Source organism: Zingiber officinale, chromosome 1B, assembly GCF_018446385.1.
Source record: "Zingiber officinale cultivar Zhangliang chromosome 1B, Zo_v1.1, whole genome shotgun sequence".
NCBI lineage: Eukaryota > Viridiplantae > Streptophyta > Magnoliopsida > Zingiberales > Zingiberaceae > Zingiber > Zingiber officinale.
In genome coordinates this window covers 6,429,562-6,452,561 of record NC_055986.1, presented here as the reverse complement: position 1 = coordinate 6,452,561, position 23,000 = coordinate 6,429,562, and the positions used below count along the sequence as shown (strand labels likewise).

Below are 23,000 nucleotides of genomic sequence, written 5' to 3'. Positions count from 1 at the left end.
TTAATGACATGATTATTACTGATGATGATTTTAATGGAATTGCTTCTTTGAAGTTTGAGTTGACTCGTTGTTTTGCTATGAAAGACTTAGGTATACTATGCTACTTTCTGGGCATTGAGGTTGCATATTCCCTAAAAGATTACCTTTTATCTCAGTCAAAATATATATCTGATTTATTTGAGCGTGCACTTCTTACTGATAATAGAGTTGTTGATACTCCTATTGAGACTAATATTCAGTATTCTCCATCTGATAGTTCATCTTTGTCGGATCCTAGTCTGTACCAAATTATTGTTGAGAGCTTGGTTTATCTCACCATATCTCTTTCAAATATTGTGTATACTATTGATGTGATTAGTAAATTTGTCACTGTACCAACTACAGTTCATTGAGTTGTTGTTTTTCGTATGCTTAAGTATCATTGGCACTCAATTTCAAAACTTTTATTTCCTTCTACTTCATTTCTAGAGTTCCGTGCATACTCTGATACTGATTAGGTTGTTGATACCACGGATTGCAAGTCTACTACTGGCTTCTGTGTTTTTCTCGGTGATTCTCTCATTTCTTGAAAAAGTAAAAAATAAAATATTATTTCTAGATCTTCTACAAAAGTCGAGTATCGTATCATGGCCTCAACTATTTGTGAGACAATTTAGTTGCGTTGGCTGCTTGCGGATATTGATATCTCTTTTCAAACTTACTCTATTATATTACGATAATCAGAATACCATTCAAATTACGCGTAATTCAATTATTCATGAGCGAATAAAACATATTAAAATTAATTATCACATTACTCGTCATTATCTTTAAATTAACACCATCACATTCTTTCTAGTCTACAAATTACTAATATATTTACCAAGATATATTTCCTTTCATACTTTCATTTTTTGTCTGATAAATTTTCAATATTTTTAACTATAACATCATGAATTTGAAGGGCAATGTTAAATTATATTATTATTATCAAACTTTTCTATTTATTAACTATTAACGATAGATTAATCTTTTTCTTAATATTTTAACCTAACTATATAAACATTTTGTGTAACTTTTCATTAAGTTGGATAATAATAATAATAATAATAATAAAGCAGGCTCTAATTTTCTCTTTTTAGATTTATACATTTACATCCTAATTGTCATCTGTTTCCCCCTAATTGATGTTAGTATGATAGTGGACAAAAGTTAGGCAACAAAAAAGATACTATTGAAATCACGAAAAACTTTCACGAGACAGAATCTAGTTCAGCAAATTATGTTTAACAAAAGGAAAAGTCACTTCTACTGGGTGGTGCAGACAAACATCTGTCTCAAGTTAAATTACCAAACCAACTACAGCTATCTTATAATTCGATGGTTCTGATGATGATGCCGAACAATAAATAAATAAAAACAGAAACACCTCCACTCGGACGAGGGTAGGATAGATTGAACATGCATCCAAGTAGTGACGTAATTAATTGAGTTATTTCTACATGTAAACCACCTGCAGCAGAGCAGAATAAGCAAATATCAGAACAGTAGTTCAATACAAACAGAATCATATTAGTCACATACAAAAGAAAAGAAATGATCTGAATCACATGTAAAATATTTAATCATTTGCTATTCATTTATCAAGTTTCTTGTATTTTCTTCTTTTGAGATAACAATGTTTGCTACGATAGTTTTTTTTCTTTTCTTCACAAGTAAAGATAAGATATCCATGGTGTGCAGATAAATCCTGGATACGAATGAGAACGAATTATGAGATAACAGTCCAAGAGAATTCATACATAACTGCAATGGTCATGATATGGGCGATGCACATACACACACAGAGGATAACATGCTACACAGACTTAAAAGATTATCAAACTACCATAGTCCAGCAATAGGTAATCTCCATGTTCTTTTGCCGTCTTATCCAGAAATCTAGGGAATACATAGTGGACCATGCAGTTGATATTGGCAATCTAGAAAGGCTCCTTCTTACAAGTTATTTTCAACTGAGAATTTGGCACACGGGCAGGGCGTGATAAAATAACACACTGGGGAAAAAAAGCAAGGTTAAGGCTAATCCCCTCTGAGAAGACAGAAGATGCTTAGAGTGATCCAATTAAGTTAATCAATGATAATCATACGAGACTTGAATCTTTGTCAAATTTTGTTAACCAACATCATTATTCATAAAGATAAGGTTCTCTCATATGTTCTTTCTTAAGTCTAACCAACAACTACAAGCCATGAGTCCTAACTACTTGGATCACGGGCATGGATCTTATTCCAGCCATCAAGTGATGGTAACTAATCATGTTGCCATGCTGTCATTGTACCAAGTATTTAGTTTTAAAGGTAAATAAGAAACACTTTCTTAACCTACCATGGTAATAGTTAATGCGCCTTTATGCGACAAGTGAAGACCTAGAGACCTCATTCTCAATATCCTTAAACAATCTCAATAACAATGGCTAGATATCCCTCACTCATTCTAGGTGACCCGTAAATATATGACAAGAATAACATTAACATAGCAATCATGTTGTCACCAAACATGTAGACTTTAGATGCCTTCTATGACACTTCCAAGTCCTCAATTCGAGAAGGCCAAGCAAGTCGCTCAACTGCCTTGCTTGGGTCCAGCAGTGGTGGATATGAGTTTCCTGTACACTAGAGGAAATCAAACAAAGTCTGGTGGGCACAGCAAGGCTACAGCACAGAAATGAGTTGTGGCTTGTGGCAAGTAGCAATGGGAGTGGTGGATAGACCATGGACACCATATTGTACATAGGCAGGCTGCAGTGCAATGAAGATTGTGTGCGGAGAATAGAGGGCAGACAGGAGCGCACACACAAGACAAACTGCATGGGCAATCCATGCACTGAAATAGACATAAAACTTTGACACATGCTACCATGTCACACCACCCACAGCTAGGTCACTGTGCATGCAATGTGTGGGCAGATGTTTCAACCAAGTGAACAAGTAGACTTCAGGTGGTAATGATTGTCCTGGTGAATAGTTTCGCCAACTTGATAATAATTTTTAGTTTTTGGTCTTTGCCCTGGGATGTCATGGGTTGCCAACGGGTTGTTACCTTCAATTATGTCCTAAAGAGGGTTTTGTTCATTAGATAGAATTGTGCAGAAAGTGTGCCATGCAAACCCTATCAAGTACTATATTTGAAGTTACCTTAATAGAAGTGTGTTGTAATCGTGCAAATCATCCGCTTTCAGTGTTCATTTGATTCCATTTAATCATCTCATTGATTGTCTACGTTGTCTGTTGGGAGTTATCATCAGCTGCTCACTGCTAATAAATTGTGTTCATTTTGGTTGTTTTTGGTCATGCCCAAGGCACAACAAACATCAATTTAGGTCCCTGGAAAGATAACTAAGGACATAATGCCATCACAACTGAAACTCAAATAAGGATTTAGCCATGCGGCTGCCACATTTGCAATTAAAAATCTCATTAACCTATCATTCACATGGTCACACCAGTCTCCAATGTCTTAGAGAGCACTAACTATGATAGTGTCTTTGTTTGACCAGGGTTTCATGATTTCTCCAAAACCCATACGTTTTAGTGTTTTCTTCTTGTCCTGAAGTTGTAGCCCACTAAACAACACCAATAAAGAAAAACTGATAATGCATATTATTACTACAAAACAAATTGAACTTGCTTACTAGATGATACTCGATAATCAAGAGACTTAAAAGTGTGATTATCACAATCGGCTTATAGGAACCAAGGTAAAAGCTAGCCATCATGTGCTAATCCGATACAGTTAGCCTTCATTTTGTATGATAGTTTTGATTCCAGATCATTTGGTGGAAAATAAACAAAACTCGTGTTATGTGATTTTGTAGGTTTCTAAACTCTACAAGAGTGGGATTAAAACCCCATGTAACAGATGAGAACATAATTTTTCCATGATCCATTAGTTAAATACAACTAAATAAGATATCAAATTAAAATATTGATAATTGATTTAAGCTCGTGCCCTCTAAATTATCAAACACTTAAAAAAAGTAAATTTGTAGGTTCAGTTCTCAAAGGATACCTTTCCTAAAAGCATATTTGGCAGCATGAACACCTTGGTATGCATCAAATTGTCTCATTTCCATAACATATCAACATCAATCTTATCCGCAGCTCAACATATTTAAATGTAAAAAAATAAAAGGGAAATAACTTAATTGGAATGGAGGTAATATGTTCTTCATTGGTACTATCAATAATAACGGCATTTCAAAGCCACATAAAGAAAAGTGCGATTTTGGCTTACCAGTATCAGATCACTTGGTGCGCTTAATCTTGGCCAGCTGAACTTGTAAATCCACAAACATCTGCATCCTCTGGAACTCTAGCTCCTTGTCGAACTCCATTCTCTGCTTCTCCATTTCCATCATCTGCTGCTGCTTCGCCACCTCAACATTCTCGTATATATCAGAAAATCTCTCTATCGCCCTAGCAAGCTCACGGATCTCGTTTCCCTCCCTCTCCAAAGCCCTCTTGCATCTTCTTTCTGAAGACCCGGATGGCGACCCAACATCCTCCTCCGCTTCCTCTTCCTCCTCATCATCATCCTCCTCTGCCGCTGCCGCCGCCGCCGCCGCCCGCCAGAAGATTGAGTCATCGACAGCAAGGGCGGCGGCTGTTGGGCGTTTTTCCTTCCAATCAAACGGCAGTAAGGATGTCGCGACAGGCAAAGGCGCGCCCTTTCGGTGGTATGGGAGCGCCAAAGCAAGAGGGGGCGACAAAGCGCGCTTCTTCACCGAGTGTGCAGTGGGGACGGCGGCGACGGACGATCCGATGAGGGTATCAAGACGTGAGAAGAAAGGCCACTGGCTGACGGCCGCAACCGAGCCGGATGCGATCCTTCCCTTCTCGATCTTGTACTTTTTCTTGAGGGTATCGATGCGGTTCTTGCACTGGACGTCGGTGCGAGGCGGGCGGCGTCCGGCGGCTCCGCGGCGGGAGTTGACAGCATCGGCGACCTCCTGCCAGTGCTTCTGGCGGAGGTTGCCGCGGTTGAGGTCGAGGTAGCGGTCGCCCCAGGCGTCCACCAACGCCGACGTCTCCCCCTCGCTCCAGCAATCCTCCCGGTAGGGCAAGGCCGGGTTCGGCGGCCGATACGGCCCCCCTTCCTTCCTCTCCATCAGATCGATCTACCGCAAACTCCCAGAGATCCGTCTCCGATTCAATCGCCTCTCTCTCTCTCTCTCTCCTTGATGTTCGCCCTTCTTATTCGGTTGCCGTGTTGTTGACGGAAAGAGACAGAGAGAGAAAGAGGAATAAAAGAAGGTGGGGGAGCGGCGAGGAAGGGAGGGTCGCCGGCTGGCGAGGGAAGGGAGGCACGTGAAGAGCACGAGAGCGGAAGTCGCCGGTAGACGCGTGCGCCGACGTTCTCGCGCTGATTGGGGTGCGAAAAGGCGGGGTCCATGGGGGCGACGACGCATCACCGCCGTTGGTTCAGTGGGCGCGTTGTGGGTTGACGGGGAAGGCGGGACGGAGGGACGGGAGTGAATTTATTGGTGGTTAGGTCGAGGAGAGGATGGCGCGGGGCACCGGGAACAGCCGGTGACGGATGAGAATTTTACGGGAAGATAGGGAAGCGGGAAGGACGAAGGAGGAATCGATGAGGTGGGTAAGTTTGTCGGGTAGGAACGGGTCGCCGTCGGCTTGTTTTGGGGGACACGGAGAGGAAGGAAGGAAGGACGGACGGAAGGTAAAGGCGTCAGAGCAGAAGCGAGAGACAAGCAATGAGAGAGGGAGACGGCCGCGAGAGAAAGGTGAGGACCACCACCAGGCGCTGTCCCTATTTCCTATTCGAATTGGATTGACTTTTATAATTTCATTTTTTTTCTTAATTATATTTCTTTTTAATTTTGTATTATTTATGTCTCGGTTGATAAATATTGAAGGACGGTGAAGATGGTCTACACTCTGGTCATCAATGATGGGCTCATATCATGGATGTGGGCTTCGACGGTCCAGGAGAAGCCACGGCCATAGTGGTCAAAGTTGGGGATTGCTCCGAGGTGAAGTTTTCAGATTCAATGCCGGGTTGATTTTTTAAATTAAAAATAGATATAAAAAACATACTAATTTATCTGCAAACATACGTTTATGAAAAACTTAGTCGTTCTGTTCAATTTCAATGATATGTATAAGTAAAAAATTCAAATCGAACCTCAAGGCCAGAACTAAGATCATCGAGTTGTATATACAAAAAGTCCAGACGTTCCCTTTCCGAGTGATTACTAGTGCTGTTGAATTGCGCTCGCTAAGACAGAGTTTTGGCATTGTAATCTGGCTCCAAAACGAGGTGCCGCAGGCCGGGTTTGAGCTCCTTGTTGCAGAAGTCCTCGTAAGCTCCCCTGTCCCCTGATTTCTTCTTCACTTCGACCACTACGATCGATGGTGTGAGCTCAAATATCTCCGCTGCAATCGTCAATGGCCCCATTTCACCTCCTCCTCTCGTGCCTTCCAAGCTCACTCGACAATCCTTTCTCCTCGCCGTGAAGCTTACCGCCTTGGAGATCTCCTCTAGCTTCGTTATGATCGTGGAAACTGGCTCCTGGGAGAGAAACCTGGTCTCGTCTCCCGTCTCCTCGAACAACCCCGAGAGGTCGAACCCCCTCGAGAAGGAAATGATATCGAACGCATTGAGAGTCGACGGCCTCGACATCCGGGGCCTCTTCCTCTTCTCCTCCAACAGTATTGATGAGGCGCAAGAGATGATGGAACAATCGGATTCGGTTTCCCAGAGGGATGCCGCATCGCCTTGGGACATTTGGGAAGCGTCTTCTAGAGTATGCAACTGGTCGTCCTCCGTGTAGAATTGGACATGGCGGAAACCCTTCTTGAACCAATTGTCCTCCATGATCTCCGGAATGGTGATCCGGGTTCGGGGATTGGTGTCCAGGAGGCGGTGGAGGAGCCGTTTGAGATCCGGCGAGAACCACCGCGGGCACCGGAAATCCCCTTTGTAGATCTTTCGGTACATGGACACAATGTTGCAATCGCGGAACGGGAGGCAGCCGGCGGTCAAGACGAAGAGGATGACGCCGCAGGACCAAATGTCGACCTTGGCGCCGTCGTAGCCCCTTCTCGAAAGCACTTCCGGAGCCACGTACGCAGGCGTGCCGCAGAAGGTGTGGAGCAGGCCGTCCCCGCCGCGGCTCTGCTCCGCGACCGCGGAGAGCCCGAAGTCGGAGACCTTGAGGTCGCCATTCTCGTCGACGAGAAGGTTCTCTGGCTTCAAGTCCCGGTGGAAGACGCCGCGAGCGTGGCAAAAGGCGACGGCGGAGACGAGCTGCTGGAAGTATCGGCGGGCGGCGTCCTCGCGGAGCCGGCCCTTGGAGACGCGGGAGAAAAGCTCCCCGCCACGGACGTACTCCATGACGAAGTAGATCTTGGTCTTGGTGGCCATGACCTCGAAGAGCTGAACGATGTAGGGATGTCGGACGCGCCGGAGGATGGCGATCTCCCGCTTGATTTGGGAAACGAGCCCCCACTTGACGATCTTCTCCTTGTCCAGCGCCTTGATGGCCACGAGCTCGTCAGTGCGGACGTTGCGGGCGACGTAGACCTTGGCGAAGGTCCCGGCACCGAGAAGCTTCCCCACCTCGAAGCGGCCTAGAAGCAACTTCGGCTCCTTCTTCGCTCGCTTCTCCGCCCCGTTCCCTGACTTCACCGGCGCCGACGCTGCCATGGGAGATGCAACACTTAACGTAACCCTAAAATGCCACCTCCAAGCGATCGAAGCCACGGAGAAGGGAAGTGGCGTAATAGAAGAGAAACGGTGAGGGGATGTGCTGCTGTTTACCAGCCCCAAGGAAGTCAGTTATAGAAGAGGCAAAAGGGTATGCCACTTTTATTTATTTTCTTTTTTTAAAAAAAAAATGAAAGTCGTCGTTGTGTGGATATCACATATTTGCAATATTATATTTTAATATTAAATTTTATTTCTTTGAGTTTTATTTTATCCGTGTATGGATAAAAATATGGTTAATTTAATATTTCTTGGATTAGGAAGACAATATGTCTGTTGGCTCTGATTTGTTTGACCTTAAATTATATTCCAAGCTAGTTCAGACGTGCATATCCATTTGTACCAACAATGTAGAGGATGTGAAATACATTAATTTATGGAGTAGAATAATAATAAAGAAGCACTTATTTGTAAAAAAACAATTCTCTTGACATTTGGTGCTGACTTGGCATTATTTTTTGGATAAGATTTTAGAAATTTAATTGTAGAGTACGTGGAAGGGCACCGGAAGATTATTATTTAACTGTAGTTGGGATTTCTTTTAGACTTTTGTGGCAGTCCCCATCAATATATGTGAATTTAAACACTTAAATTATCAAAAACAAATAAAATAAAAATTATTAATTGGAAATAAACATTTTTGTGGATGGAATATATATTTGACTGAATGATCACGAATAAAATAACAGTATTAAAGTTCGTGTAATATATATTCACTAGTGGCTTTGAGATTCGCGCTGGTACAGATAAACGGCAAGGATTTATGCAATTCCATCGTGAAAGGTAGAACGGAATGGATCGATCTAATTCATACGCTTCTCGGAGCAATGTATTCCCAAATTCAACCGGCCCAAAAACAAAAAGAACAGTCCGGAATTGGCCCATGTAGGTTGATAAATAATAAATAAAATGGATAAAAGTAATGGCGTCGCCCGGACTCGAACCGGAGACCTTCAGTGTGTTAGACTGACGTGATAACCAACTACACCACGACACCGTGTTGTTTGTAGTTACCATAGAATTATTCTTATTCTTAGAATTATAAAGTTACTTTAAAAACAAATATCGAGATTTATTTTATAATATTATTAATATACGTTGTAATCACTTTCATTTTAAAAAAAAAAACAAATCGACAACTTCAGAATAATGAAATTATTGTTAGAAAATTTCGCCAATTTTAAGTTTTATTATTCGTCCAAAATTATTTAAACAAATCATTTTTCATTGACAAAAATTAAAACTCATCCGACCTGCCGGATTCGAACCAGCGACCTAAGGATCATCTGCAACAACTACAGTCCTCCGCTCTACCAACTGAGCTAAGGTCGGTACGCTTACATTTCATTCATTAGTCCTAAATATATAATTGTTAAATATATTTTTTTATAAAGCTAAATTGTATCCTAGTACTCACGTGACCCGTTTGACATGCCCACCCTTCAAATAACATTACATAATATTATATTTATATAATTTTCAATCTCTTTTCAAGTTATAAATTCGCAAATAGAATTTCGAGAGCTCTATTTCTTCTTCTGTCCTCGCCATTTTTACCAAACCTTTCCAATTTTCATTCCTCTTACTTTAAAAGTTTTGGAAAACATAATAAACACTATCTTGAAATGATAGTCCTCAATATGAGATTGTCAAGCTCTGTATGTGTAAAATATCAAAAAAGGATAATAACTATAAAAGAATTTTTCAGAATTTTTTAAAAAAAAATCGAGAAGCTTTCAGAGCTCGTATTACGAGTTTAAAGGGATCAAATATTGAGTCCTGGGAAAATCTGTTTAAGTTATCCCAATTTAACCCAGGAAAAGTTGAATTTTCCTTTTCCTTTTCTTTTCTTTTCTTTTTTCTTTTATTTTTCTCCCCTTTCCCCGCGTGCCCGAGCCATCCCCGACGTTGTTCGTTCCCTTTCGTAACCTGCGCCGCACGCGACAGTTTCCTCACCCTCGCGGATAAAAATCGGTGGTCATGGGAAGCCTCACCTCTGCCGATTTCCCTCCTCTGTCCATCGCCCCTTGCCCCTTGCCGTGGAGATCGCCTGAAACTGAGCCTCTCCCTCGTGTTCATAACTACCAGCCAAAGACAAGCCCTGAAACCCTATCTTTCTGCCCGAGCCTACTCTTCCTTGCTCCGACGCCAACACCTCCCGTTTCCCCTTCTTCATCGTGTCGCTGCCACCTACTCCCGAGCCTTCACCCCCTCACGATCTCTCCCTTGCCCTAATTTTTCTTCCCCGATCTTCTATCACATATTTGCAATATTATATTTTAATATTAAATTTTATTTCATTGAGTTTTATTTTATCCGTGTATGGATAAAAATATGGTTAATTTAATATTTCTGGATTAGGAAGACAATATGTCTGTTGGCTCTGATTTGTTTGACCTAAAATTATATTCGAAGCTAGTTCAGATGTACATATCCATTTGTACCAACAATGTAGAAGATGTGAAATACATTAATTTATGGAGTGGAATAAATATAAAGAAACACTTATTTGTAAAAAAAAAATAATTCTCTTGACCCTTGGTGCTGACTTGGCATTATTTTTTGGATAAGATTTTGAAAATTTAATTGTAGAGTACGTGGAAGGGCACAGGAAGATTATTATTTAATTGTAGTTGGGATTTCTTTTAGACTTTTGTGGCAGTCCCGAGGACGGTAAATAAGTCTAGTCGAATTTTGAGATGTTTAAATATTTGATGAGATAATCAAATCAAGTTGAGTCGAGCTTAAAATGAATTAAACTTTTGAAATAAGTATTCAAAGTTGGTTTGATTTATTTTTCATGAGCTAGAATTTGTTTGAAATTTGGCTTGAGCTTGATTCGTTTAGATGTTATCAAGCTCTCAATTCAAACTTGACTTGTGCTTAGTTCGAGCTTGATTCATTTAGATGTTATCAAGTTCTCAATTCAAACTTATTTAATTGTTTGAAACTTTTAATTTTTTGATTGGTTATTGAGTTTGATAATTTAAATTTATTTATTTTATTTTATTTTATTTAACATATTTGATCCGGTGGTAAGGACGGGGGACCCTCGTTGGCGGGAGGTCAACAACACGTGGAGGTCAATGGTCAAGAGGGTCAGCTCCAAAGTCGTGCCGAGCGGACAGAGGTCATGCCGAACGGACTGGCAGGCCGACCAAGCATCCGGCCAGGGGTCTCCCAGGCCGAACGAAAGACAGCCCGACCAGGGGTCGGGTTTCCGATGCTCAAGGTAAAAGAGTCTCTGGGCCGAGCGGACAGGCTGCTCGGCCGAGACACAGGACAATAAGGCGCAATCCCATCCGAGCACATGAGCAGGGCTTCCTCGCCCGGTCCGTGGTATGCGCATTCCCGGAGGCCATGAGCGTCGAGCGACCAGTCCGCTCGACCCGGGAACAGGCAAGAGTCGCAAAGGGACAGAAGGGACCGCTGGTAACATCCTCCTCGAGACACCTGCCGCCGACAAATAGCATGGTCGGCGGCAGGAGCGGACAGAGTATCGTACGGTGGAAGTTTCCTCCGTAACGTCAGGGATATGCTCGGACGATTGCGGAATGACGTCAGGCATGCTTTTCTGACACAACCCTACTGAGGTATGTTTGGGGAAGCGTGCACGCATCGAGAAGCGTGCCCGTGCCTCCCCGGGGTCCTATATAAGGACCCCAGACTTCGACGGAGTTATGCGATTCTCATCACTGTAGCCACAGTAGCGTTACTTTGCTCCTCTTCTTCTACATTGCCTGACTTGAGCGTTGGAGGGTCGTCGCCGGGAAACCCCTCCCGACTCGGCTTCTTTGCAGGTTCGCCTGAGGTCTACACCATCATCAGAGGATAACGGAGAGCGCCACGTCCCCAGCGTCCATCGACTCAGTGCTCGAACAGGATCAAATTGGCGCCGTCTGTGGGAAGACACCTGAATCCGAGCAGAGAAGATGGAAGAAGCTGGACGCCAACTCATGGTGACACTCTCCCTCGAAGAGCTCGACACACTCATCCAAGCGCGAGTTGCGAAGATTGTGGAGCAACAGCAGAAAGCTCAAATCGAGCGAATGACACAGCAGGCGACTTCCGCGTCGGGCGGCAAGGCATCCCCAGAGGACCGACCGGAACAACTCTCGATATGGGGGCAAAACAAAGGTCCGACTGACACTCAGGTGGAAGCACCGCCCCGCCCCTATACCTTTCCATAGGGCTCTGTTCCAAACGCCCTCGGAAGTCGCGCAAGCCAACCTCGACCGGGGCTCTTCGTCCGATGAGGCGCCTCTATGCGACGCAAGGAAGGGCAAGGCGCCACGGACAGACTCATCCCCCGAGCGGATCAATAGGTAACTCTCCGAGGTCATCCTGCGCGACCCACTACCAATGCATTACGCGCCCTCGCCGATCGGGGAATACAACGGGACCACCGACCCGGACTACCATCTGGGTAAGTTCGACAACACAGCCACTTTGCATCGATATACAGATGGTGTGAAGTGTCGGGTGTTCCTCACTACCCTTTCTGGATCGGCACAACGATGGTTCCGAAGGCTACCGAACGGATCCATCACGAACTTCAAAGAGTTCCGCACGACCTTCCTCCATCACTTCACGAACAACAGGCGCTACCAAAAGACCAGCGTTAGTCTGTTCGTCATCAAACAAGGCTCAAAGGAGTCGCTCCGAGTCTACATCCAGCGTTTCAACCAGGTGGCCATGGATATCCCAATGGTCACTTCAGAAACTATGATGAACGCGTTCACACAGGGGCTTGTGGACGGTGATTTCTTTCGTTCGCTCATCAGAAAGCCGCCTCACAGCTACGACCACATGTTGAACAAGGCCAACAAGTACATCAAAGTGGAGGAAGCTCAGATGGCGAGGAAAAAGGAAGCACCATCCGAGCCACCAGCTCATGCCGAGCGGAAGCCGCTTTCCAATTATCAACCACCGAGAGGACCCCGCGCAAAGGTAGCTCGTCCTCATCAGAGGTCGAACGCCGTCCAACAAGTAGCGGTCGATCGGCCTAAACCGAAAGGGAAGATATGGACTCCCATGTTTTGTTCGCTCCATTAGTCAGCAACTCACAACACCCGTGACTGTTCGAGCCCCCCCCCCCCCCCCCCCAATCGCTCATCCTACGCCAAGGAGCTATCGTCGTAGATCACCTTTGCCGAATTGACGACATCAACACCAAAGTCTTGGCCGACGTACAGAAAGGAGATCTCCCGAGCGGAAACATAAACGCATGAACGACCCCGACCATCCGCTCGGGAGGAGGAGAATATAGGCAATGCGTCGAGGGGTGAAATCAACATCATCGCCGGAGGGCCGACCGGAGGCGACTCCAACAGGGCAAGGAAGGCGCATGCAAGGCAGCTCGGGATCCACGCGGCCGGTTGCTGTCAGGAGCGGGCGAGCGGACCCGAGATCAGTTTTGGGCCTAGGGACCTCGAGGGAGTCGAAGTCCCGCATGATGACACCCTCATCATCCGAGCGGTAATAGCTAACTACACTATTCACCGCATCTTTATTGATACAGGCAACTCGGTCAACATAATCTTCCAGAAGGCCTTTGACCAATTGCAAATCGACCGAGCCGAGTTGCTGTCGATGACAATCCCCCTCTACGGGTTCACCGGTAATGAAGTTTTGCCGGTCGGACAGGTCCGGCTGGCTATCTCGCTGGGAGAGGAACCGCTCAGAAGAACGCGGGCTGCTAACTTCATTATAGTCGACGCTCCCTCCACGTACAATGTGATCTTGGGGCGACCGACTCTCAACGAGTTCCGAGCGGTCGTCTCCACATTTTGCCAAAAGGTCAAATTCCCCGTGGAAGATCAGGTGGGAGAAGTCCGAGGTGATCAGCTAGTCGCCCCGCGCTGTTATGTAGAGATGGTCCGATTCGAGGCCAAGGCCGCCCGGAAGGCACCACGCGTCGAGGTAAATGCTATAACCGAAAAGCCACCTTCTTTAGTTTACGAAGAAAAGGAGGAGGTAAAGATCCACCCTGTCCGACCGGATGCCACTACGTTCGTCGCATCCGACCTGGAGCCGAGCCAGAAGGAGAAGCTGATCAGATGTCTCCAGCAAAACTGCGACGTCTTCGCCTGGTCGACCCACGAGATGTCAGGGGTCTCACCGAGCGTAGCGCAGCATGAACTCCACATCCGACCGGACGCTCGACTGGTGAAGCAGAGGAAGAGGGACTTCAGCGCCGAACAGAATGTTATCATCCGAGCTGAAGTTGAGAAACTTCTGGAGGCCGACCACATACGGGAGGTGTAATTCCCGAGCTGGCTCGCCAATGTGGTGGTGGTCTCCAAGTCAGGCAGCAAATGAAGAGTCTGCATCGATTTCCGAGATTTAAATAAGGCATGCCCGAAGGATTTTTATCCACTACCCCGAATCGACCAACTGGTAGACTCTACTGCTGGATGGGAGCTGATATGCATGTTGGATGCATATCAGGGCTACCACCAAGTGCCACTCGCCCGGAAATATCAAGACAAAGTGAGCTTCGTTACTGCGGACGACACTTACTGTTACAACGTGATGTCGTTCGGACAAAAAAACACTGGATCCACATACCAGCGGCTAATGAACAAAGTGTTCCGGGAGCAGATTGGGCGCAACCTGGAAGTCTACGTAGATGATATACTAATCAAGTCACTTCGAGCGACGACGTTAAACTCTAGAGTCGAACCGGCGACTATAAAACCCCCCGATTGGAAGACCGTCGAGCGGCGACGTTAAACTCTAGGGTCAAAGCGGCGACCATAAATAGCCCGCTCAAAGACCGTCGAGTGGCGACGTTAAACTCTAGAGTCGAACCGGCGACTATAAACTCCCCGGTCGGAAGACTGTCGAGCGGCGATGTTAAACTCTAGAGTCGAACCGGTGACTATAAAACCCCCGGTCGGAAGACCGTCGAGCGGCGACGTTAAACTCTCGGGTCGAAGCGGCGACCATAAATAGCCCGCTCAAAGACAGTCGAGCGGCGACGTTAAACTCTAGAGTCGAACCGGCGACTATAAACCCCCCAGTCGGAAGACCGTCGAGCGGCGATGTTAAACCCTAGAGTCGAACCGGCGACTATAAATCCCCCGATTGGAAGACCGTCGAATGACGACGTTAAAATCTAGAGTCGAACCGGCGACTATAAACCCCCCGGTCGAAAGACCGTCGAGCGGCGACGTTAAACTCTAGGGTCAAAGCGGCGATCATAAATAACCCGCTCAAAGACCGTCGAGCGGCGACGTTAAACTCTAGAGTCAAACGGGCGACTATAAACCCCCCGGTCGGAAGACCGTCGAGCGGCGACGTTAAACTCTTGAGTCGAACTGGCGACTATAAACCCCCCGGTCGGAAGACCGTCGAGCGACGACGTTAAATTCTAGGGTTGAAGCGACGACCATAAATAGTACGCTCAAAGACCGTCGAGCGGCGACGTTAAACTCTAGAGTAGAACCGGCAACTATAAACCCCCGGATGGGACTGCGTCGCGCAAATATACTGAGGCCCAACGTCTAGGGTCGATGATCAGCAAGCCTTGATCCTAAGGACAAGGAGAAAACAATGGCGTGCGCCTACCAGCGCCGACCAGCGAAAAGCTAACGGAATGGAAGGTCGTTCGACCGAGCGGCGCAGTTAGGAAAAACACTTCAACGAAAAACTAACAGAAGTTCCATGCGGAATGAAGGTCGTTCGACCGAGTGGTGCAGTTACAAGAAACACTTCGCGGAAGGCTAACAGAGCAAAAATTGACATTCCAAAGTTACATTTATAAGTTCGCCGATCGGGAGAATTACAGAAAACACTTCATTCAAGATAATCGAAAACATGCTTCGGAATGGTGGTGAGAAGCGTCGCATGCATCGTAGCAGGGATGACCACGGATTCGGGAAGCTGACCCTTGGACTTCAGATAGTCCCCCGTGGCGGTGATGGCCAACTCGAAGGCAATGACCATCCGGTCGCAGACCTTCTCAGCAAATTCCGCCGAGCGGATGTACTTTTGCCTCAAGGTGGCGACATGGCCTGGCTCCGCCTCCTGGTACTCCTCGAAGGCGGCGCGGGAAGCGTCGAGAGCCTCTTGCATGGCCTTCAAATCGTCCTTGAGAGCCGTCGCCTCGACCGAACGACCCTTCTTCTCGCGGTCCAGAAGATCTGCCAACTCCTTTATCCGCTGTTCCAGGGCACGGGCCTCCACATTCTTCGCTTTCAGATCGGCGATAGCGATATTTTTCCGAGTGGTTGCGAGTTCTATCTTGCGGTCATAAGTTTTGACCTGCTGTTCGAGCTGGGCCAGCATGTATGCCTGGTCGGTCGTCTTCTTCCGCTCGGTCTCCAGCAGGTCCTTGGTCTTCGTAAGCTCCTTCTGCAGCTTGGCATATGACGGGCTTTGAGAAGAAGACGGGCCGCTCGGACTCTTCAGTCTCTTAAGCTCCTCCTCCACCATGGCCAAGCGGTTGGAGATAGCGATGTCTTCCACCCATCTCTGATGTACGCAGGAGTGTTAAAATGTCGACCGGGAAGACTACATAAAAGAGCAGAAATGAGGCTTACCCCTGTGGATTGCTGCATGTGGCTGTCAGCCAGTTTGTCGAGCGGTATCATGGCAACACGGGCCCGGGTGTCCGCCCACATCATAGCAAGGGGCCCCTTGATAGTGATCATGTGTTCAGGAGTCGTCGGCTGATCTGACTCGGCCATAAATGCCTCAGTGGGGAGGTGTAGGGTGGCCTTAATAGTGCGGCGTCGACCCGGAGTCGTGTGAGCGGACGCCGAGGGATCGGAGGCCGGGCTGGACATCGAGGACAGAATGCCCGAGCGGCGGACTCGGCGGGGTACAGGAGGAAGAGAGCTGACCGACACCGCTTCGATGGGGTCCGCAGGCGGATCCAGTTGGGAGGGGGTCCGGTCGGAGGAGAGCGCCTAGACCGATGGCTCTTTGCTGCGAGGAGATGCGGTGCCCGTCCGCTCGGACGCTTGCACTACGGAGGTGGCCGAACGGAGGGGCATCTCAACACGCCGTCGCTTCTGGTTGAGTGGGAGCTCGTCCTCCGGATCGGAGCCCACCTCCCGAACGGTCGGCTCCCGACTAGAAGTTGCACCACCCGTCGCTTCCGCAGGCGAAGCCTGAGTGGCCAACTCCCCTGCATTTGCCTTGCTCTCACCCTCGTGAGAGTCGACCGAGGCGAGGCCCAACTGCTCCATTTCCTTGGCAGCGACCGCCTCGAGCACCGCCGCTTTTCTCTTCAAGATCCCGAACATCACAGACTCCATTACGATGTTCGCTGCGAGGAAAGGGGAAGAAAATCAGTTAGAATTCAAGGCAAATGCACAAGTAAATTTCTTACCAAAGCTGCTCGGGAGGGGGGTCCGGCTCGGACTCAAGCCAAACATATACATCACGCCTTCAGGAAGAAACTTGTTGATGTCGAGCTTCAGACCGGCGAGCATATTGGCTGCCTGAATATAATCCGGTCGGGTTTTATACCTCTTCAGTTCGGGGGAGGTGGGCGGTTCGACCTGCCATTTGGTCCGGAAAAAGAAGCCGGCCGGGGATACGAAGAAAAAAGTAGTACTCTTTCCAATGTTTGTTGGAAGATGGCAGTTTATCAAAAAAGACTAAACTGGGCCGAGCCTGAAACAGATAAGTGTCCGGCTCGGACTGCTTGGGATAGTTGAAATAATAGAAGACCTCCGGCGCGGAGGGGAATTTTGTGTATCTTAAATAAGACCACAACTCCGCATAGAAGGCGAAAAGTGTTGGGAACCAACTGGGCGAGCGGAATGCCAAAGAAGTTGCAAACTTCAACGATGAAGGGGTGGAGAGGAAACCGCAGATCGGCTGTGAATTGGTCGCGGAAAAGACAAAAAGCGCCGCGCGGAGGTTTGTGCGGCCGAGCGGAAGGCGAGGGTAAAATCAGTTTGAAATCAGAAGGGATGTCAAAAGCGTTTATCAGGCTCTCAGCTTCATGTCGAACCGAAGCAGAGATCGGAAGAAAACGCAAAGGCTCAGGGAAGACGAACGGAACAGTGACCGAAAGGCAAGAACGCGGCAAGGAACGCAAAGAAAACACGAGAACCGAAGGGAGAAAGGCAGAGAACCTTACAGAAAAGATGAGGATCGAAAGAAGAGGGCAAGGGGTCGCCGGAGTGTTGAGGAACGAGGTCACCGGAGCAAGGAGCGCAGGAAAAGGCTTCTGAGCACGCGACGGCGAAAGTGCGGCGGAAGAAGGCGACAAGAGCTTTATAAGGATGGGCTCGATCCGCCCGAGCCATCGGATGCAGGTCACATAACCCGAGGCCCGCATCCAACCGTCCATTTCAAACCGATAAACGTCGCATCGGGCATAAGGCAGCGGTCGTACGATGACGTCAACAGTGCCACTTGGCACTCGGTCAGAGGCATTTAATGAGCCCCATCACGAGGCAGAACCCGCGTGCTCAACCATAATGGCGGAGATTTGCACGCATTCCGGAAAGATCCCGCGAACATCATCACAGGCCATTGACAGGCCAGTTGGGCAGCCCTCGGCAATTAGCCGACCAGCGCTATTCGACCCCATAGTGGTCGAGCGGAGGTACACTTTCAGGAGTAGCAGGATGACTATCGCTTGGCCAAACTCATAGTCCAGTTAGTCAGACTTAGCGCCTCCTTCGACTAGATTTGAGGGGGAGGCATGTGATCCGGTGGTAAGGACAGGGGACCCTCGTTGGCGGGAGGTCAACGACACTTGGAGGTCAATAGTCAAGAGGGTCAACCCCAAGGTCGTGCCGAGCAGACAGAGGTCATGCCGAGCGGACTGGCAGGCCGACCAAGCATCCGGCCGACCGAACATTCGGCCAGGGGTCTCCCAGGCCGGACGAAAGATAACCCGACCAGGGGTCGAGTTTCCGATGCTCAAGGTAAAAGAGTCTCTGGGCCGAGCGGACAAGCCGCTCGGCCGAGACACAGGACAATAAGGCGCAATCCCATCCGAGCACATGAGCAGGGCTTCCCCGCCCGGTCCGATGTATGCGCATTCCCGGAGGCCATGAGCGCCGAGCGACCGGTCCGCTCGGCCCGGGAACAGGCAAGAGTAGAGCCGTCAATTTGGGTTGGGCCCGCCCCGCTAAATAATTTAAGCGGGTTGGGTTGGAATTTTATCAACCCAAGTCCGCCGTGGGCCGACCCGCCTAGGCCCGCGACTCGCGCGGGTTGGCCCGCTCGGGCTTGGGTTAGCCCGTGGGTTGAAAAACACATGTAAGCTAAGTTTTAGGTCAATTTATTATCTTTCTTTGTTATAATTTTGAAATAAAAATAGTACTTTTCATCCAACATAAGTACTCGTTTGTATTCATTTATATTTAAAATACATGTTAATGTATATATTTAATTGTAGAAAACTTTTTCGAAGTAAAATGTTGAGGATATGAAATATTTTTTAATTTTTTTAAAAATTTTTGATAGGCCCGCGGGTTGGCCCGCCAAACCCGCAACCCGTCTTAGAATGGGTTGGGTTGGAAATTTCCCAACCCGCTAAGTTGGCAGGTTGGTCCGCCCCGCCCCGCCAAATGGTTAGCCCGCCACGGGCCGACCCGCCCCTCCACGGGTTGGCCCGTCTGACAGCTCTAGGCAAGAGGCACAAAGGGACAGAAGGGACCGCTGGTAACATCCTCCTTGAGAAACCTGCCGTCGACAAACAGCATGGTCAGCGGCCGGAGCGGACAGAGTATCGTACGGTGGAAGTTTCCACCGTCACGTCAGGGATATGCTCGGACGATTGCGGAATGACGTCAGGCATGCTTTTCTGACACAACCCTACTGAGGTATATTTGGGGAAGCGTGCCCGCGCCTCCCCGGGGTTCTATAAAGGACTCCCAGACTTCGACGGAGGTATGCGATTCTCATCACTGTAGCCACAGTAGCGTTACTTTGCTCCTCTTCTTCTTTATTTCCTGACTTGAGCGTCGGAGGGTCGTCGCCGGGAAACCCCTCCCGGCTCGGCTTCTTTGCAGGTTCACCGGAGGTCTACACCATCATCAGAGGATAGCGGAGAGCGCCACGCCCCCAGCGTCCATCGACTCAGCGCTCAGATAGGATCAATATTGAAAAATTTTTATTAATAAATATTATTCGTGAACATTGTTCATGAACGTTGTTCACAAACATTGTTCATGAACATTAACGAACTGAACACATATATGTTCAAACTTGTTTGTTTAGCTTAACGTTCTGTTCAAATTTATTTATTTAATTAATGTTATGTATATTGAACAAATATAAATAAGTTTTTACCAAACCGAATATTAAACTTATTCACAAACGCTTAATTCATTTACCGCCTTAGCAGTCCCATCAATATATGTGAATTTAAACACTTAAATTATCAAAGACAAATAAAATAAAAATTCTTAATGGGAAATAAACATTTTTGTGGATGGAATGTTGGACATAAATGAATTTGACTGAATGATCAGATAAACGAATAAAATGACAGTATTTAAAGTTCGTGTAATGATCACGAATACGTTTGATCATCAGCTTTGAGAGTCGCGCTGGTACAGATAAACGGCAAGGATTTATGCACTTCCATCGTTACAGGTAGAAATGTAGAATGGATAAAAATGTTGGCTTCGCCCGGACTCGAACCGGAGACCTTCAGTGTGTTAGACTGACGTGATAACCAACTACACCACGACACCATACTGTCTCTATATACCATCGTAAATTTCTTGTTCTTATAATCAGAAAGTTATTTTATGGACAAATATAGAGAGATTTATTTTATAATATTATTAATACACGTTGAAATCACTTTCATTTTTTTTTTAAAAAAATAAACAAATCGACAACTTCAGAATAATACAATTCTTGTTAGAAAATTTTGCCAATTTTAAGTTTTATTTGTCCAAAATTATTTAAACAAATCATTTTTTATTGACAAAAAATTAAAATTCGTCCGACCTGCCGGATTCGAACCAGCGACCTAAGGATCATCTGCAACCTCTACAGTCCTCCGCTCTACCAACTGAGCTAAGGTCGGTACATTTCTTTTTCGTTCAATTCTCTAAATATATAATTATAAAATATTTTTTTTTATAAACCTAGTATTCCCGTGACCCGTTTGATATGCCCACCCTTCAAATAACATTACATAATATTATATTTATATAATTTTCAATCTCTTTTCAAGTTATAAATTCGCAAATAGAATTTCAAGAGCTCTATTTCTTCTTCTTTCCTCCATTTTTACCAAACCTTTCCAATTTTCTTTCCTCTTCTTTAAAATTTTTGGAAAACTTAAAACAGTAGTATCTTGAAATGATAGCCCTCGGTATGAGATTTTCAAGCTCAAGATTAACGAAACATCACCAACCCTAGCAAACATAGGGCTCCTCTGCACTCCCATAGGACTGACTGATTATTCAATTTACCTAGCCAAGAACTATTGCTTCAGTATAACCTTACTGTAAGAATTAAGATTGATATGAATTAGGTCATATAAGAAAAGTGAACATGCTTTTCTATAAATGAAGACTTGATTTCTCTTTGCATGCTAATGAATTCACCAACCATCACTCAGAAAATACATTCAGCAGATGTTCTCCAAGTAGCTACAATACATTATACACAACTAGGCAGTGAAGCGAAGGCAACCCCAACAACATATGTAATTAATTCCTATATCTTTCTTTTACTCACTCCTATAAATGACAAGAAGTTGTTCACTTGCTTTGGCTTCTTCTTTTGATAGACACCGGCCAGCACATGCAGATCCTGCAGGTATTCAAAATTTGAAAACATATAAAACCTTTCAAAAGAAATGGAGAATGTCTTTATCGTCTTAAAGAAGAATTTGGCAGTCGGTTAGGTTCTTACCTCAGTCTTGCATCTGCATGCTGGTTTGCTAGGTTTTGCAAGAACTGGAATTGCCTTAGCAAAATCTGCTCCTGCATGTCATTAAGATTAGATCAAGTAATCTGTAAATTAACGAAGTAGGTCCTCATTTTGTGTCTGCAAGCTTCACCTAAATTATGATACTGAAAGGGCATCCTTTTCATTGTGCATATATATTTTAAGCGTTGCATGAAGAATCTAGTACTGGAAGAACAAACATGTACCTGGTGAGACATAATGCTGATGGTGTTGAGGGAATTTGATGTCCAGTTGCATGCTACACAGCTCAAGACACATGGCATATTGTTGGCAAGCAAGGATTCTCTGCGTATAAGTTTGAAATTCCAGTTTCTAATAAGCTATGAGAATATTATATCATTTGCGTTAATGGCAGGCACCATCATTGTTTACTGTGTTAAAATTAATGTCTGCCATTGAAGAAACTTCTTCACCTGCTTCAAGCAACCAATTCTTTGTTCAGTCTGCTTAACCACAGCATTTGCAAGGAGACTCTGCTCGAGTTTGGATGAGACAGTTCCTAAATGGTCGACTATTGCCACAACTGCTTCACATATGTAGCTCTTTGTCCCCTCCAAAATCCTAATTTTACACTAATGCACATCAACCTCCCGAAATTGTTTGTTGATACAGGGAAAAGAAAAGAAAAGAAAAGAAAGGAAGAAGAAATTAACAGCTCACATCTTCTTCTGCTGGGCTGTGGAAAATGCACGCTCACAATGTTCTGCCGCATGGTGAAGCTGAGACCGCAGGTCTTTCAGCTCCTGCAACGAGAAATTAGTAGCAGAAACAATTAATTTAGCAGGAAAAAAAAAATAGAGATGTTGTAAGACCAGCAAAGCGTTGTGGAAGCCCTCCTCCTCTCTCCCATTCTCTTCATACTGTGTGGATGGAGATTTAGGCAATGGCATTACGGAGCTGGCTGTTGCTCTGGAGTGCTCCACGTCTTTGCCTTCCTCCATAGATGTGCACAGAGGTGGAAGAAGAGTGGCTGCGTGGGGAACTGAGGATTTAGTGCTTTGAGAGTCGAGGGAGGCACGAGATGGAGGACGAGAAGAAGACAAAAATTGTAGAATCCCGTGAGGCCTATAACCTTAAATGAAGCCGGAGACAAGGAGCACTTTGTTAAAAAGCTCACAGTAATCCAGCAATGGCGAATCATTATGCAGTAATTAGACATGACGACCGAATTTTTAGGTCAATCAGTTGCACAACTAAAGTCGAAGTTAGGTCCACTGGCGCAGGTGTGACCATTAGCCGACTGATCGTTCTCTTGTGTCACTCATGGCTGTCAGTTGCTTCATATATAGCAGCTCTATCCTGTGAACTGTCTGCGACTGTCTGT

At 46.0% G+C, this 23,000-nt stretch overlaps 3 protein-coding genes and 4 non-coding genes across 9 annotated transcripts; all 7 read right to left on the bottom strand.

Moving 5' to 3' along the window:
* Nucleotides 1-1,191: 1,191 nt before the first annotated feature.
* Nucleotides 1,192-5,824, bottom strand: LOC122048279 (trihelix transcription factor ASIL2-like). Of its 2 annotated transcripts, none has more exons than XM_042609878.1 (2): nt 4,052-5,824; nt 1,192-1,492 (listed from the first exon to the last, which is right to left on the bottom strand). In XM_042609878.1, the coding sequence occupies exon 1, from the start codon at nt 5,148-5,150 to the stop codon at nt 4,287-4,289; it is 864 nt and encodes a 287-aa protein (XP_042465812.1). In that variant the 5' UTR covers nt 5,151-5,824; the 3' UTR covers nt 1,192-1,492; nt 4,052-4,286. The 2 variants fall into 2 exon arrangements, with proteins under 2 accessions (XP_042465812.1, XP_042465807.1); XM_042609873.1 differs by having other exon boundaries at nt 4,277-5,823.
* A 94-nt stretch (nt 5,825-5,918) lies between these two features.
* On the bottom strand, nt 5,919-7,800 carry LOC122048272 (CBL-interacting protein kinase 19-like). The gene has a single exon (XM_042609864.1). It carries the CDS (start codon nt 7,706-7,708, stop codon nt 6,278-6,280), a length of 1,431 nt encoding a protein of 476 aa, XP_042465798.1. The 5' UTR covers nt 7,709-7,800; the 3' UTR covers nt 5,919-6,277.
* Nucleotides 7,801-8,691: 891 nt separating this feature from the next.
* On the bottom strand, nt 8,692-8,765 carry TRNAV-AAC. Its single transcript has one exon. It is a non-coding gene; the product is annotated as a tRNA-Val (tRNA).
* Nucleotides 8,766-9,015: 250 nt separating this feature from the next.
* On the bottom strand, nt 9,016-9,100 carry TRNAY-GUA. The gene is given in 2 exon segments: nt 9,016-9,051; nt 9,064-9,100. It is a non-coding gene; the product is annotated as a tRNA-Tyr (tRNA).
* Nucleotides 9,101-20,368: 11,268 nt separating this feature from the next.
* Nucleotides 20,369-20,442, bottom strand: TRNAV-AAC. The gene has a single exon. It is a non-coding gene; the product is annotated as a tRNA-Val (tRNA).
* Nucleotides 20,443-20,698: 256 nt separating this feature from the next.
* On the bottom strand, nt 20,699-20,783 carry TRNAY-GUA. Its single transcript is given in 2 exon segments — nt 20,699-20,734; nt 20,747-20,783. It is a non-coding gene; the product is annotated as a tRNA-Tyr (tRNA).
* Nucleotides 20,784-21,242: 459 nt separating this feature from the next.
* On the bottom strand, nt 21,243-22,932 carry LOC122048239 (probable protein ABIL5). 2 transcript variants are annotated; one of them, XM_042609837.1, is made up of 6 exons: nt 22,489-22,932; nt 22,337-22,419; nt 22,090-22,237; nt 21,862-21,961; nt 21,620-21,690; nt 21,243-21,517 (listed from the first exon to the last, which is right to left on the bottom strand). In XM_042609837.1, exons 1-6 carry the CDS (start codon nt 22,615-22,617, stop codon nt 21,422-21,424), a joined length of 627 nt encoding a protein of 208 aa, XP_042465771.1. In that variant the 5' UTR covers nt 22,618-22,932; the 3' UTR covers nt 21,243-21,421. The 2 variants fall into 2 exon arrangements, with proteins under 2 accessions (XP_042465771.1, XP_042465776.1); XM_042609842.1 differs by having other exon boundaries at nt 21,620-21,684.
* Between the last annotated feature and the right edge of the window lie 68 nt (nt 22,933-23,000).

Excerpts from the sequence above, each read along its gene's own strand:
- LOC122048279 (XM_042609878.1), bottom strand. The coding sequence starts at position 5,150 with ATGGAGAGGAAGGAAGGGGGGCCGTATCGGCCGCCGAACCCGGCCTTG.
- LOC122048272 (XM_042609864.1), bottom strand. The coding sequence starts at position 7,708 with ATGGCAGCGTCGGCGCCGGTGAAGTCAGGGAACGGGGCGGAGAAGCGA.
- LOC122048239 (XM_042609837.1), bottom strand. The coding sequence starts at position 22,617 with ATGGAGGAAGGCAAAGACGTGGAGCACTCCAGAGCAACAGCCAGCTCC. Across the intron at positions 22,238-22,336 it reads ACAGCCCAGCAGAAGAAGAT|GATTTTGGAGGGGACAAAGA; the intron begins GTGAGCTGTTAA and ends GTGTAAAATTAG. Across the intron at positions 21,518-21,619 it reads CATGCAGATGCAAGACTGAG|GATCTGCATGTGCTGGCCGG; the intron begins GTAAGAACCTAA and ends GAATACCTGCAG.